This window comes from Sorex fumeus, unplaced genomic scaffold, assembly GCF_029834395.1.
Source record: "Sorex fumeus unplaced genomic scaffold, SorFum_2.1 ptg000213l, whole genome shotgun sequence".
Taxonomy (NCBI): Eukaryota; Metazoa; Chordata; class Mammalia; order Eulipotyphla; family Soricidae; genus Sorex; species Sorex fumeus.
In genome coordinates this window covers 1,948,710-1,965,675 of record NW_026606270.1, presented here as the reverse complement: position 1 = coordinate 1,965,675, position 16,966 = coordinate 1,948,710, and the positions used below count along the sequence as shown (strand labels likewise).

Genomic DNA, 16,966 nt, shown 5'->3' with positions numbered 1-16,966 from the left:
CGGAGTGACAGGTCTGGCCGGGCTGCTGCCCTGAGCCCAAAACAGAAGCAGGAGGAACCTCTGGAAAGTGAAAGCTGAAAGGCAAGAATGACAGGAAGGCCAGATGGTGGGACACAGGCTTGAGCTTGCCTTTAAAGGGGCATCAGGAAGGAAAGCGATCAGAGGGAAGGACTGGCGCTCAGCAGGGGGTACTTGCCTTGCACGCTTGAGACCCTGGGTTCAGTTCCTGGCAAATAACACACACACACACACACACACACACACACACACCCGCCAAAAAGAAAAAAATGAAGAGAGGGATCTTTGAGAGAGGAACGGAGGGCCAGAGAGAAAGTACAGGGGCTGTTCACAGGTGCTTGCCTCAGTCTCTCCAACCCCACAGTGCAATGCGGAAGGGACCGCCAGGAGCAATCCCCAGGCACAAGCCAGGAATAAGCCCAGGGCACCACAGGGTATGTAGCAAAAAGAAACTGGAAAGAAGGGCCAAGGGCTGGGAGACCTTTCCCGGAAGGAGGGGGAGGAGGAGACCATCTTCGGAGGCCCCAGGAACAATGGTACACAGGGAGCAGGCCAGGGGCGGCCCCCAAGATACAACCCAGGGGGCAGGAGAGAAAGTATGGGGTGAAGGGGTGCACAGTCCAATCGCCAGGACTACACTGGGTCTCCTGAGCACCGCAAGGAATGATCACTGAGCACAGAGCCAGGATAAAGTCCTGAGCTTTATACCAATGGGTATTGCCCCAAACCAAAACAAACAAAACCAAAGTAAATAAATAAATAGGGTCCCATGTCCCGGAGGTACAGACAGGCCACCAATGGCTTCTGAGAGAGCCCCCTTGACATTTAAGCCTCGGTAATTATTTCCAGTCCTGGGTAATGCAGGAAACCAAGCAGTGCTCCGAGCTGAAAGGTCGCTCTCATGCAGAACCCAGGAGAGAAGTTCCACCAAATCACTTGCTCGTGCATCCAGAGCACCGAGAAGAGACAGAGCACAGACAGAGTAACAGGACCGGCATGGGGTGGAAGCAGCAGCAAAAACGAAAAAGCCAGGAGCCACTATCACTAGGAGTCTGGACTTAAGATGCAATGAAGAGAAAAGAGAGGGGAGTATCGGCCGTCATGAGCAAAGGTCCTGGGGCCAGAGGAAGCCCAAGGATCTGGACGCTTCATGTGGCAGTTACAGAAAAATGAACATGCAGCAAGGGGGTGAGTTGGTGGACAAGGGCCAGCCCGGGCAGGATGTAAGACTCTGATCCTAAAGTCCAGGAAAAGCACAGAGGCTTGTATATCTATTTGTTTATTTGGGGGCCCCAAACTGAGCTCAGGACTGACTCCTGGCTCTGTACTCAGAGACCACTTCTGGTGGACCTCAGGGTACAGAACCAGGAATTTGAACCCAGGCAGCTCCTATGGTTCCCCAAGACCGCCAAGAGGGATCCCTGAGTGGGAAGTAAGTCCTAAACACTGCTGGGTGTGGTCCAAAAATCCAAATTAAAATAGTAACAGCAGCAGCTCAGGGAAGAACACACAGGAATGTTCCTTAGAGTATTATAAGAAATATGGCACCAAAACACAAACACACACACACACACTCACACACACAACTAGAATTTTGGAGAGTAAGTTAGACCCCTGATCCAGACAACAGGTACAGAGCAGGACAAGTTCATCCTGACACAGAAACAGGTGCTGACTTGGGGGTAGCAGGGAATGGGGGAGACCGCGGGCAGGGCCCAGACTGAGATGTAAAATCAGCTTTCAACATGTGGTGTTTGGGGAGGATGTTTGCTTTGGGGGTCACACCCGGCGATGCTCAGGGGTTACTCCTGGCTCTGCACTTCAAAATCACTCCTAGCCAGCTCAAGGGATCGTATGGGGTGCCGGGAATCGAACCCGGATCGGCCGCGTGCAGGGCAAGAGCCCTCCCCGCTCTGCTATCTCTTCGGCCCCATGACATGTAGGGCATTTGAGACATCCCTGGACACGCAGGGAGGGTCACGAGGTAGCCCGCCTTCTGCATCATGACTCAGCGAAAGTCAAGCTTGGGAACGAGCGTGTGAATCATCCAGCTACACGTGTGGGCGAGCGTGCCCAGGAAAGGAAGATGCTGGGGAGGTGAGGACAGGCCAGGCCTGCAGCGGCTCTGGCATCTCAGGGCTGGAGAGACGATGACACGCTGGGGAGAACGGGAACAAAACCCAGGACGATGGGCGCAGGCAAGAAGTCATCAGGGGTGAGGCTAGAGCAATAGCACAGAGGGGAGGGCATTTGCGTTGCATGCGGCCAACCCGAGTTCGATCCCCAGCATCCCATAGGGTCTCCCGAGCACTGCGAGGGGTACTTCCTTAGTGCAGAGCCAAGAGCAACCCCTGAGCATTGCAGGGGCCAGGGGAGGGCGGAGGCACTGGAGGATGGCGGGACAGGGCGGGAGGCGAGGGAGGAGCACGCGGACACGAGCTAAGGAATCTGGCTCTGAAGAACAGACCGGTGACAGGAGCTGGAAGCAGGGATGAGAGTCAACGAACAAAAAAAATAAAATAAAATAAAAAACGGTGGATGCAGAGGAAGCTGGAGGATGTGAAAGTCTACATTTTCCAGTTCCCAAAAAAAAGTTCAACGTCATTATCCTAGGACCCCACAATTCCACTCTTAGCACTCAGAGAAATGTCAACGAGCAACTACACACTCAGACACACACAAATGTCCCCATAATTATTCAGAACAGGAGCTGGAAGAGAGAGCACAGCAGGTAGGACTCTTGCCTTGCACGCGGCTGACCCGGGTTCGATCCCCAGCATCCCATACGGTCCCCGTAAACACTGCCGGGAGTGATTTCTGAGTGCAGAGCCAAGAGCAACCCCTGAGCACTGCTGGGTGTGGCCCACAAAACAAAATTTTCTTTTTAAAACTATCACAACAGCTGAAGTGGGAGAGCATGCATCCAAGGAGTAGTGGCCTCACCAGGATACAGTCGACCAGGAAGAACTGACCCTGGCTACAGCACGGAGGGAGCCCAGAGAGCATCATTAGTTCACATTCTGGAGGGTTCCATTTGTTATGTCCAAATCAAGCAGATCCAGTGACAGGCAGAAGATCAGTGGCTTATCAAGGGCTGGGTCGAGGGACAGGAAAGTGCCTGCCATTGCGATTTTGTATCAGGGTGATGAAATAGTCAAAACTCAACGATGGTGAGGGTCATGTAACATGAAAAACCAAGAACATATTACATGAAAAACCACTGTAGGACAGAGAGAAGGGCTAGGGAAATTAGGCACTGGCTGTGCACACAGTGGGTCCAGGTTCTAACCCCAATTCCACTTATGGTGCCAGGAGTCCGTGTACTCTGAACTCTGCCAGGAGTGATCCCTGAGCACTGCTGGGTGGGGCCCCAAAACAAACACTGCAGAGGCTGGAAAGAGCTCAAGAAACTGAACTGCAAGCTTTACATGTGGGAGGTCCAGAGATTTAACCCCTGGGTGTGGCAACACTACATATAATGTGAAAGTTGAAAGGAGTCTTGCATGCTGATAACCCTGGTTCAATCCCCAGGTCTCCTGAGCACGCCCAGGAGTGATCCTGGAACAGTGTCAGGAGGTAAGCCCTGAGCACAGCTGGGTGTGGAACAGAAAGCAAAAACTTTTTGAAAATATTGAAAGAGAAAAAAGAAGGGCATCTGCCTTGCAGTGGCCAACCTGGGTTCAATCTCCGGCATCCCATAGGGTCCCCTGAGCACCGCCAGGAGTAATTCCTGAGTGCAGAAGCAGGAGTAACCTCTGAGCATCACCAGGTGTGACCCCCAAAAGCAAAACAGAGAAATAAAAAAATGAAAGAGGGGCCGGAGCAATAGTACAGTGGGTAGAGCATTTGCCTTGCACTCAGCCGACCCAGATTCAATCCCCAGCATCCCATATGGTCCCCCCAAACACTGCCAGGAGTAATTCCTGAGTGCAGAGTCTGGAGTAACCCTTGAGCATCACCAGGTGTGACTCACCTAGCCCCCAAAATAAAGCAAAATAAATAAAATAAAGGCAGGAGGTGGTAGGCTGGGGAGATGGTACAGGAATTAAGGGGTTGGGCTTGCATCTGTCGATCCCTGTCACAGGGTCCTAAAATCACTTTAAGGAAGAGGAGCACTGTAGCACTGTCCTCCCATTGTTCATCAATTTGCTCCAGCAGGCCCAGTAACATCTCCATTATGAGACTTGCTGTTACTGTGTTTGGCATATCGAATACATAATAGGGAAGAGTAATTCCAGAAAAATGCTGGGTGTGGCATTCCCCTCACCCCCCACAAAAAAAAAAAGGTGGGAAACAAGAAGGGGTGAGTTGGGGTTTTCTGTGGTATGCTGGATTTCCTCAGGTGCCCAGAAAAGCTGGGGGCACATGGGCTTCACCCAGGGAAGCTGGGGCTGACCTGCACCCCACCAGGGGCTTCTCCAAACTCGGTCCCAACAGGACAACAGTCAAGGGGTCAGAGAACTCTGTCATTGGGCTGAACCAGAGGTCCAGGTCTGGTCCCTGGCCCCAGGAGGTCAGTGGGCACCCACAGTAGTAATCCCCTAGAGCACCATCTGATGTGGCCCCAAAATAAACAAGAATAATGGATCCGGGGCTGGAGTGATCGCACAGCGGGTAGGGTGCTTGCCTTGCACACAGCCAACCTGGGTTCGATTCCCAGCATCCCATATGGTCCCCCGAGCACGGCCAGGAGTAATTCCTGAGGGCATGAGCCAGGAGTAACCCCTGTGCACTGCCGGGTGTGACCCAAAAAGCAAAAAAAAAAAAAAAAAAAGAATAATGGATCCTCCAACCAAGATGCAACTCTGGCTTGAGCGGAGAGGCCCCGCATACAGCCTGGACCAATTGTTCATCCCCTACTCGTGGGAAGGAAAAGGGGGTGTGATTGTCTGGAACAAAGGCTGAAGACAGCGGCGTGAAGAGCGTGCTAGAAAAACAGCAGTCACACCCACACGCTCCAAAGCCAGGCCAAGTCTGGACCGCCCACACAGGAGCCACCCAGCTAAGACAGAGGCAGCACCCCAGCATCCCAGGAACCGAGGCCCAGGGGAGAGTAGCCACGAGTCCATTTCTCGTTTCTCCTTTGCAAAAAGCCTGATCTGGCATCTTGGAGTTCCGGGACATTTCAGACCTTGCTGGGAGAAGAACAATCTGGTGGTGTATCTAATTCACAAATAAATTCTAACGGCACAGAACACGGATGGCTCTTTGGGGGCTGGGAGGAGATGTAAGAACGCCAAAAGAAGTTAAAAATACCGATGCTCTTTTTTTTTAAAAAAAAAAAAGAAGAAGAAGAAGAAGAACTTCTCAGCACTTCTGAATCGAGCTGTGATTTAAGAGTGTTTACGGTGATATTTTCTTTAAAGAGTTTCCTTGAAATAAATGACAGAAGGTCTCGGAGAGCCGTCCTCATAAACAATCCTTTTGTGTAAGTCTTAATTTACATACAACAGTGAGCATGCGGATCCTGTGCTAATTAAGGTCTGGGCTGGTTAGCAAATTGCTATAATTGTATATTCTCCAGCATCCTGTCTCTGAACACACAGCCATACCCAGGCAGCTCTCTGCAAGAAAGAGACTGTTCGAGATTTTAATATCTCGGGCTTCCGCTGCATCTGTGCCTGGCTTCCAAGTTGCTCCCTCTCTTGTGGGGGTGACATGACAGCGATCGGTTTTTAAAGCTGTCTCCGCCCTGGGAGCCGGGCCCCGCCGCAACCCCAACCTCATCCCTGCAAGATGGCAGGGTCGCAGCCGCAACAGCGACAGCGGTGCTTTTGCACGGAGACATGACCTAGCCCAGCCCAGGGTCCTTCCAGCTGCAAACCTCTGGCCCTGGAGAGTTCTGTTCCAGCCCACTCCTGGTGTCGCCAAGGGCCTGCCATGAGAAGGGCTGTCCTGACCCATAGCCCTCGGCCAGGTCTCGCCCGGAGATGGGTCCAGTGGGGTCTGGACATGCAAAGACGCTGGTCTGCAGAGATTCCCTCTCTTCTTGGGGGGGGGGGACGGACATGGACACGGGTAGGGGAGTAATACCCCAACACTGCTCAGGTTCTGTGCTCATAAATGGACCCTGCTTGGGGCTGGAGCGACAGCACAGTGGGTAAGGCGTCTGCCTTGCACATGGCCAACCTAGGTTCAATTCCCAGCATCCCATAGGGTCCCCCAAGCACGGCCAGGAGTAATTCCTTAATGCAGAGCCAGCAGTAAGCCCTGTGCATTGCCGGGTGTGACCCAAAAACAAAAACAAAAACAAAAAAATGGACCCTGCTGGTACTCAGCAGGCGACATCATATTTAAGTATTGGCCCTGGCTCAGGGGGGCTGCAAGCCAGGCACTTTCAGCCCTGGACTGTCTCTGGCCCAAACTACATCTCTAGGTCCTGCATTTTAATTTTTGTCGTTGGCGTTCCAGGGGACAGGCCCAGAGCATCTCACACTGAGGCAGAGGGGCAATACCACTGAGTCACACCCCCCCCCAAAACACACACACACACACACACACACACACAAAAGACAAAAGAGGGCAGAGAAAAAACAAACCAGCAACACATACACAGAGGGCAGAGAAAAAACAAACCAGCAATACACACACACACACACACACACACACATACACACAAGGGGGGGGGGGGGGCGGAGCGTGCCAGAGGAAAAAAAAAACAAACCAGCAACACTTGATGAGTTGTCTCCCCCAAGATCAGTGACCAGATGGGGGTCCCTGCCCCTTCAGCGCATCCTCTCTCCCCTCCTGCGTGAACCCAGCACGCGCGCGCACACACATACACACACGCCCCAGTTACACTCTGCTCTGCTGCCTCCTGATACCCTTGGCTGGAAGAGCAAAGGTTTCTAGTCCAAGACAAGAGGGACAATAGCACAGCCAGCCTTCCCCGCGGCCAGCCCGGGAACGTTCCCCTGAGCCCGGCCTCGAGTGGCCTGAGAAAAATCAATCAAAGACAAGATTGTGCGCCCAGCACCGCACCACGCAGCCAAGACTCCAACTCCGTGACTGTCTAACGGGGGCATCGCAAGAGACTCTACCCTGAGTCTGAAAACCAGATGATTCCTTGGCCCCTAATCCCCGGCACCTACCAAGTCCCAGAGAATGCCAGCCAGGCAAACACGCCTGCATTAGACTGTACTTTCGATTTACGCTGGAACATCTTTCACAGATCATTACTCTCAGACACAAATGTCAACCTGACATCGCAAAGGCGCCAGAGAGTGCAGGCGCTCCCCGAAGGCCTCTGGCGGGGAGGATGGGCCAGCCCCGCCCCGCCCAGGACTCGCTGGGCAGTGAGAGGACACAGGTCGGGGGAAGTGGGTGGACAAATTACAGTTTAGCTCAGGAACCCGAAAGGTCACGGAGAAGAGAGGGAGAAACGGGGAAAGAATTGCGAGACAATTTGGCATCTAGAAGTTTCCCAACCAAGCACAGCTCAGGGTCAGTTTCCGGCTTGCAAGTGGGGGACAGAGAGGGCACCCCATCCCCCAGGGAGCACCTCATGAGCATTAGAGAGATCTCTCGCAACTGGGGACAATGCCCAGACAGCAGCCCTGCTCCAGCCAAAGGGCAGACACACGTCAGCTCAGCTGAGCTCTGTCCTCGGGCTCCCCACAAGGCCCCACGCCAGCTGCCCTGGCCCTTCCGGTCAGCACCAGGAGGCCGCTACTGACCACCTCCCAATGCTCTCTTCCTGTTCAAGGCTCTCAGGGCCGGCTTCCAAGGTCCACAGCCCACCACCCGGACCGGGAGGGGATCAGCAGGGAAGTATTTCTTCCCAAGGTCCCCAAACAAGGAAGTTGGCTCCTGGTTTATAATATGGCGCAGGGGTGAGGCTGGTGTGCAAAGCCCAGACCCCGGGCGCTGCGAGCGGTCAGCCTCCCTGCGCAGAGCACTGGCGTGGAGCACCTGACTTTAGCATCAGAGCTCTGGAACGCCCTCTCCTTGCAGAAACCCAGAGGCAGCCGCCATCTGCTCCCCCCCTACTCCTTTGACCCCCTCCAGAAGATGGCTCAGTTCCCACAGAGAAAACAGCTGGGAAGGAAGGTCGGTCGGAAGGTGCTAGCCTTGCATGCAGCCGACCCAATTCAATCCCCAGCACCCCGTGGCGTGATCCCCGGGTGCAGAGGCAGGAGTCGACACTGAGCAGAAGCTGGTGTGGCCCAGAATGAAAAGAAAAGCTACGGGGGACCGTCCTGGTCTCCCCAAAGCCTTGTTCTCAGGGACACCCACCCCCCGGATGTCATTCCTAAGAGACAGGACACTCCCTTCTGGTGTCGGGAGCTGGTCCTGAGCAGCACAGGCCTGGGCAGCGCCCCCAGGGGGGCACCCGCTGTGGCACAGCAACCAGCTGTCCCTGCGTCACCCGTGCCCTGGAGGCTTACGTGTCCAGGGAAGCAGCAGCCCCTGGCCACCTGACACCCTCCCCCATAGGCTTCTGGAAGCACCTCTCCCATGTCCACCACCCCATGACCCACCCCCGCGCTGAATCCTGGTTCCCACTTCCCACCCTGGTCCCAAGGGAGTCCTGAAAACCTCATTTGCCCCAATCGCCCTCTACCCTTACCACCAGGATATAAGGGGAAACTGAGCCAGAATCACCCAGCGGGGGCAGATCAGGCAGTTGGGGTTCGTTTGTGAACCCGCTGTGCCGTCCCTCTTTGAGACTGGACAGAGGGGCTAGGATGGTTTCAGCTGGGACCACTGGGCTGCCCCGTGATAGTCAGAGGGAGAACGGGTGAAAATCAAGTAAATGGAGGGGCCCAGCCTGGGGCCACAGGATAGGACAGAGTCCCAGAAAGGAACCAGGGTTGGAGAAGGGCCGAGAAACCCAGGTCTACGGCCTTGGGAGGGAAAAGCCACTTTCTAGCAAGGGGAACCATTGAACGAGTGAGCTGGATGGTCAGAGGGACAGTACAGCAGGCGGGGAGGGCGCTTGCCTTTCACACTGCTGACCAGAGTTCAACCCCCCGCATCCCATAGGGTCCCCTAGCACTGGGAGTGATCCCTGAGTGCAAAAATCAGGATCCCCATGGGGACTGGAGACATAGCACAGCAGGTAGGGCGTTTGCCAACCCGGGTTTGATTCCCAGCATTCCATATGGTTCCCTGAGCACCGCCAGGAGTAACTCCTGAGTGCAGAGCCAGGAGTAACCCCCATGCATCATAGGGTGTGACCCAAAAAAAGCAAAAAGAAAAAAAAAACTCAAGATCCCCAAGCACTGACATAGAGCCAGAAACAGGGCTAGGAAGCACCTCTGACATGACCTTGACCCTTCGGGAATGTCAGGGTCAGTGACCTCCACATGTGACCCCACAAGTGCAGAGACTACCCAATCTCTCCATGCAGGACACTGAAGTTAGAATTGCTACTAGACTCCGGGGGGCCAGGCACCAGGGCAGCAGGGAGGGTGCTCGCCTTGCATGCAGCCCACTGGCTCGACCCCACCACTCGATAGAGTCCCTGCGCCCACCTGGAGTGATCCCTGAACACAGAGCCAGAGGACACCCTGCACATCACCGAAAGATTAGCAGTGTAGCACTGTCCTCCTGTTCATCGATTTGCTCGTGCGGGCACTAGCCATGTCTCCATTTGTGATACTTGTTGTTACTGTTTCTGGCATATCAAATACACCAGGGTTACTCTTGATAGCTTGCCAGGCTCTCGGAGAGAAATTAAATGTTCCCTAACAGTAAGGGAACGGCAGCTGTCGGGAGCCCGTTTTCCCCCAACGGAGTGGAGGGTTACCAGGGGTGGGGAGAAGGCAGCCATGGTACATGGAGTGTTCACTTAGAACTGGAGACGGGGCTGGAGCGACAGCTCAGCAGGTAGGGCATTTGCCTTGCATGCGGCCGACCCAAGTTCGATTCCCAGCATCCCATGTGGTCTCCTGAGCACCGCCAGGGGTAATTCCTGAGTGCAGAGCCAGGAGTAACCCCCGTGCATCGCCAGGTATGACCCAAAAAGCAAAAAGAACTGGAGACAGGTCCAGAACAACAGCACAGCAGCTAAGGCACTTGCCTTGCACGTGGCTGACCCAGGTTCGATCCCCGGCATCCCATACGGTCCCCCAAGCACCACCAGAAATGATCCGTGAGTGCAGAGCCAGGAGGAACCCCAACACCGCAGGGTGCGGGCGCTTCCCCCACCCAAAACAGACCAGTGACACAGCCTCTGGACACACACAGCCCTGGCGGCTCTCATGCATGTCAGGATGCCCTACATGCACACACTGGTCCCCATGTTCCAGAAACTTCTGCATTTCTTTCTCCGTGCCCTCTCAGTGGTCTCACTTGACTTTCCACTTCTTACTCCGAGTCCTGGAAACTCGCCGGCCCCAGGAGGCAGCCCCACGACCCCTGGAGCAAGTGCCACACTCGGTCCCACCGTGCTGCCTTTCCAGGGGGACAGGACTCAGTCCCCCTAATGCAGACCAGAAGCACCACCCCCTCTGTCCAGGGAATCAAGAAACTCGCGGGCATGGCCTGGTGTCACTGGGCAGCACGCGTCCCGCCCACGAGAGGCCCACTGAGGCAGTACCCTCAGCACCCAGGCCCGAGCCCCATCTGACGAAGAACAGACGGAGGGGCAGATGGTGTCCCTGCCTCTCCCCAGCCTTGCCCTGCAGGTCCCTGAGGGTCTGAAGTGACTGCCAAGCACGCTGTCACCAAGCACCACTGGGCGCTGGCATGGGGGTGCTCGCTCCGGGCAGCCTCTCGCCAGGCTGAGCACTGGAACAGGAGCTGGGGAGGGGGGCTGCTGAAGGGACACACACACCTGAGCACAACCCTGACGTATCAGACAACTCTGGAGAAGAATGCACCTGGGGCTGGAGCGACAGCACAGAGGGGAGGGCGTTTGCCTTGCAGGCGGCCAACCCACGTTCCAGTCCCAGCATCCCAAATGGTCCCCTGAGCACGGCCAGGGGTGATTCCTGAGTGCATGAGCCAAGAGTAACCCCTAAGCATCACCAGGTGTGACATCTCCCCCCAAATAAAAGGCTCCATTGCAAGGAAGCATCCGAAGCCTCGTCCTGACCCTGTGCACCGACCAGGCCCCCAGCCGGAGACCCCAAGTTCTCGGACACAGCCTCTTGGCCACACACGGCCCTGGCAGCTCTCAGGCATGGCAGGATGCCCCGCGTGGCACACACTGGTCTCCATGTTCCAGAAACTTCCGCATTTCTTTCTCCGCGCTAACCAAGACCCCTGCTTTTTCCAATCCAGGGGTCCTCCTGGTCCCCCTTTGGGGATTCCGAAGAGAAGCTCTGTTAAAGTCAGGAATCAGGCAGGCCTGGCAATGCCTGGAGAAGAACACGGTGCGTTTCTGAACCTCAACAAGCAGAGATGTTGGGGCCGGAGTGATAGTACAGCAGCTAGGGCCTTGCACACGGCCAACCTGGGTTCCATCCCCGGTATCCATTCCCCGAGCACCGCCAGGAGTAATTCCTCAGTGCAGAGCCAGGAGAGTAACCCCTGAGCATCGCGAGATGTGACCCAAAAGGCAAAAAAAAAAAAAAAAAAAAGCCAAGGTGCAGTATCCTCAACCCCCATCCCCCCCCCCACACACACAGGTTTTTTTTTTTGGGGGGGGCACAATCCTCAACAGGTTGACACCCCCCCCCAGTAGAGTTACCAGAGCAAAACAATGAGAGAGGGAGATGCAGATCAATGTGCCCAGACACGGGAGGGGGGAGGCCGGGAGGGCGGAGTGCAGCAGCTGGCGGGCACAGCACCCCTCTGCAACCCCCCCCCAATCTCACAGAGGAGAGATTGCTATCTCTCCCTCTGCTCTGCAACAGAGAAAACACGAGATTTTTTTTTTTTACTCACCTTTGGAGCGAGTGGAGATATCCATGCCCTCTCCCACCTCCTGTTCTGTTTTTATTTCCTCTTCAGCCAAGCTGAAACAGAGCAAACCACGTTTATGTTTAGGGAGCTCAGCTAGCCCCAGTGGGGAGCGTGGGAGGGGGGGCGATCCGACAAACCCACCTTGAAGACCCGCCCAGCCCAGTCCACCCCCTTCCTTAGGCAGAGGTGGAGGCAAGAAACCCAGGCTGGGTTTCAAAGCCAGTGTTTGAAGTGGTAGCCACCAAGACTCCTAAAGAAGTTTTTTGTTGTTTTTTTTTTTTTTTATAAAAACACGAGGTCGGTTCTTGTTTTAAGTCAAATTACCATTCTAGCAGTTAATGCTATTGAGGGAGAAATTTTTTTAAAGTGTTTTTTTTTTTTAGACACACAATTACAATCTAGCCCTGTGGGCCAAGGAGAGGGAACCTCCAAGTAAACAAGTTTCTCTTTGTCAACCCCTAATTCAAAGGCCACCAGGTTAGAGGTGGGGGTTGGGGGGCCTCCCTCCCCCCCGCGGGGGGGTGGGGGGGGGGAGCCGGATGGCTCTCTGAATTCTGGATGGCCAGGGCTACTATGCCTTCTATCTCCCAGTTAAAAGCCAGGATATGAAAAAAAAAATACATATAGGTTAAGTTACAAAGTAGGAAATTGTGTCCGGGACTAAGAGCAAAAGGCCTGGTCTCCAAAAAACGTTCCCACCAGCAGTATTTAATATCCCAAGAATCAGGATGGGGGGTCTCCGGCCCCCAGCCCTAGTGTGTGCCCTCTCCACAGGCCTGGCTCAGAGAAAGCATTCAGCAGGCTTCTGAGCTGTGACTAATTATCCCCCACCACCAAAGTGGAATGAGGAAGGATTACTTAAAAGACTGAGAGGGGGAGGAGGGGTGAAAGGCGAGGGAAGTGGCCCTCCTCTCTGTCCAGGGTGGGCCACTAGAATCTTCTCTCTCCCTCTCTGCTGGAACTGGGGGGGAAATAGAGTCCAGGTTCTTCATCTACTCCCTCCAACACCCCCCCCCCAACACACACACACACACACACACGCGCGCGCCCTTCCCAAGCCAAGCCAGTGAGTTCTGCTTTTGGAGTTGTAAAACGTTAGAGGTGCTGGAACTTTCCAGACATTTGGGCCGACAAGAAAATGGTTAAGGATGGACAGCAGAGACTCCAGAAGCCATCCCTCAGGACTGCAGGTTCCGCAAGAAAAAATGGGTACAGCACCCGTGGATATGGCTGGAATGTTCCATTTTGAAGACTCAAAAGCCAGGACAGGAAGAAGGCTATGTCAGCGTGGTGGGATTAGAATGTCCCTCTGTGTTCCGTGGTCTGGGACGTGACAAGACAAAAGACAGTCCAGAAAAGGCCTGAGCCCTCAGGAGAGGTGTTAAGAGAGGCCAGAGTTGGTGAGGCCAGGGGATTAAGGAAGGGAGAAGGATAAAAAGAGAGAGAGAGAGAGAGAGAGAGATTATAGCTCAGAATTAAATTAGAATAACCTGGAGATCTCCAATTGAACTAGTCCCAGCAGAGAGAAGAAAGGTAGTTTGGTTTTTAAATAGAATATTAACACACTCGGGTCTCTGATACTGAGCCAGGCTAACAATTTCATTTACGCAGTATCTGTAGAGAAAGCAGTGACACAAATCGCCCAAGAAACATGTCACAAATGGTTTTCATCAGAAGAAAGCGGCCTGTTAAATTTAAACACGTCGCTAACATGCAATAATACAACGGTGATTTGTTGAAGGTGATATTAGCACTAATACTTTTCACTCTGACTTAAGAGGCAAAACATTCCCAAGCAGGGGCTTTCTCTCCTACAACTCACACAGCGTGTCCAAATGGATACTGCTGATGGCTTCTGCTGGGGGTGATCGTTAGTAAATTTCCAGCCAAGCCCCCCACGGACCCCTCGAGATGGGTGAACTTCAACCAACTCCAGTCTGGAAGACTGCTTCCCTGGCTAGCATGAGGTATGTGAAAACCCCAACTTCTTGAAAAGGGATCCCATATCTGGAATGACGGAGAAAAAGGCTTATCTGGGAGCTGACCCAAGTGTGGGGTGATGAAAGAACAGGCATGCCTAAGAGAGCGCCCCCTGCCCCCAAACCCACTGGAAGGCTTTCTGCAGTGATGAAAATATTCAAAGGTGGATTGGCCATCAAGGAAAGCTACCTTCACCAGAACAATTATTTGCCTTGTGACCCGCTGGAGGGACTGAGCACAGCAGGCAGGAATGCAGCTAAGAAAATGCAAACTAGTTAGTTCCAGGGTGGCACTTGCTGCTAAGTTTGAGATCATCAATCCTGGAGCAGGAGGGGGAGGGTGGGGGATGGGAGGGCTAAGCTGTTTTTATCTTTCTAAGTATTACAAGTGGGCACCATAATCACCTAACTTGAGCAGTAACACCCCAGCTTCTGCCAAGGACTTCAAGCACAATTGCAGAAAACCACCTTCTCGCAGATCAACAAGCCACGCTCTCAAAGGGACCTCAGGAACGCACACACACAAAATAGCTTGTATCTGACTAAAGGAAATTGCAGAGTCTGTGCATGAAAAGGGGGGGGGGGGGGGAGACTTCATTTACAAAAGCAAAGACCAGAATGCAAAATTAGTCATTTTGAACAGCCACATCTAAAGGGACTTCCTTTTTTCTACACCACTAATCTCAAGCTTTTTTTTTTCTCCCTCTCTCTCTCTCTCTCTCTCTCTCTCTCTCTCTCCCTCCCTCCCTCTCTCTCTCCCCTTTGGGTAAAGTACCAGTATGTTCTTAGGGAGAAAAAACTATGAATATTACATCAAAAGAGGTGGTGAGAAAAGATTTGTACCTGTCTGAATGCCCCACGGATTGTGGTCATTGTAGGTTAAGAAGTGTGCAGTCATTTGGAGGAAAAAAAACAAGTTAAAATACAAAAAAAAAAACAAAAACAATACTGATTATAAGGAAAAGGCATAAGGAGAAAAGACTTTGAACTCCTGTCATTAACACATTAAAGTCTTCGACAACAGAAGCATCTTCCTTCTGCTCACCTCCAGAAACCCCCGATTATTTAAATCAGCAACAATGGAAAAACCAGTCCAGGTTTCAAACTGACATTACTTTTTTTTTGGGGGGGGGGGTCCACTGGGGTGACTACCTCCACCCCAAGAAATAGGCAGCAATTAGCTGAAAACCAAGTAACAACCTCCAAAGAAAATAGCCCGCAACTACTTTATATTATACATTATATCCCTCCACCCCTTCCTGCACTCACTTTACAGCCCAAGTCCCTTGCCTCTGAATTTCACAAAATGATACATTTCAGGCAATTAAAGAAGAGCACTCACAGTGCCTGCAAATAAAACCCACAGCATCATCCCATTCCAGAAAGAAAAGATTTTTCTTACCCCCCCCACCCCCCCAGGCAACGCAAGAAAACCTATGTTTAGTTTCTAACCTCATGCACTGAAAAAGAACAATTAAAAGTTGCGGATGAGGTGCTGCAAATCCACCACGTTTTAAGCTTCCTGATTAATTCTGAGAACTCCAGGCCGGTCGGTAATTCCCAGGAATCCCATCCCCTCAACCCTTCCAAGAGAGAAAAACAAACAAACAAGCATCTAGTTTTGACAGGCAAACGCCTGGCTACACCATGTCCAGAGATTTCTTTTCCCCCAAGTGAACTACTATTTGACTTTTAACCAAGAATATCCAATCCATCTCGAATAAATAACCAGCATGCAGAAGACTCTGGTTATACAGATGAGGCTCATCACACAGCAATTCAAGAAGCATGCATCATTCGAAAGGACTTTTCCTTCCAGCTTTTTCACTTCTCATTCAAAAATCCCAAAACTGGTCCAGGCTGCAAGAAACACTTAATCCCCAAGACACAACCTCTTCTTCCTCTTCTAGATGACAAAATAGTGAACATCCAAAAAATATATTTCTTAAAAAAAAAGACAGCACATGCTACCCTAAATCTGCAATTAATTTTTTTTTTAAAACACTGGGGGGAGGGAATGGTTAGCAGGGTAGCTTTATATAAGCACTCACCTAAAACAGGCAGAGTCATCGGTAGCTAAGCTATTTATGCAGGATTCTTAAAATGGCGTCTGGCAACCACTGCTTCATTCCTGTATTGAAGCTAAAATGGTAGCAGTTTGTTCACTAGCTGAAGTTCTGATCTAAGCAGCCCCTGCCAGTGTCAAAGCCACCTAAGCTCAGTCTCAGAACCAGGAGAAGCTCAACCAAAGGACACCAACAACCCAACTGTTTAGGAGCTTGGGAGAGAGCAGGAGGGGGGGAAAAAAAAAAAGTCTGCAATGACAGGGGGAGTTTGTGAAGTCACAAGTTCCTGAAGAAAACCCTTCCCGTTTCGATGCTCCCAGACCCAGACCCAGTCACAGAGCCAGGCCCCCGGGGCCCTGGAATCTGGGAGGGGGGGAAAGGTCAGGAATCCTGTGCGCTGCAGACAGACAGACAGACAGACAGACAGGTGTCAGCGTGAAGAGGAAAATGTTCAGGGGAGCAGGCTGGGCGAGGGAGGGAGGGAGGAACACCATCCCCCTCCTCCTGGGTCTCCTCTCAGAACGGGGCTTTGCATCCATCCCAGAAGGAGCGAGGGAGGGAGGCAAGTGCTTCAAGGACCAGAGATACCTGGAGGACCAAGGGCCAAGGGCCGTGCCCCATCCTGAGGCCGAGGGGGGGAAAAAAAAAACCACAAAACCTAAAAGGGGGAGGGAGGGGTGTTTCTGAAAACGGCCACCGAATACCCCGCCGGTCCTAAGATGGTTAATATCCAGGCAAGACCAGCCCCCGCTGCACAGGAGAAACAACAGTCAAACATCCCCTTAGCCAAGGCACAGGATACTCACAAATTAGGTTTCTGTCCACCCCCAACAGAGCCCTGAAAATTAACAATGGATTTTGCAAAAACCAGCTTGCAGAGGCCGAACTAATAGCCTCCTAGTGGCTAATGTAATTGACTGTTCGGGGGCTGAGGGTTGGCCTCACAACTCTCCTGGCGCCCTGCGTGCATGGGGAGTTTCAAGGTGACTGCCTTGGAGCTCCAGGGGAGAAAGGAGGGCACGGTGCCCGAGGCGGTGCCAGGGCCGGCCC

At 52.9% G+C, this 16,966-nt stretch overlaps 1 protein-coding gene across 6 annotated transcripts in view; it reads right to left on the bottom strand.

Annotated features, from left to right (window-relative positions):
- The window catches only part of ZMYND8 (zinc finger MYND-type containing 8), a 105,223-nt gene that overhangs the window by 83,053 nt on the left and 5,204 nt on the right, over positions 1-16,966 (bottom strand). For 5 of the 6 annotated variants that reach the window (XM_056108434.1, XM_056108437.1, XM_056108438.1 and 2 more), the window contains one exon: positions 11,854-11,924. In XM_056108434.1, coding sequence (XP_055964409.1) covers positions 11,854-11,924 — 71 coding nt within the window. Of the gene's footprint in view, positions 1-11,853; positions 11,925-15,901; positions 16,113-16,966 lie in introns of those variants that run through there. The other variant, XM_056108436.1, reaches the window with a different exon arrangement.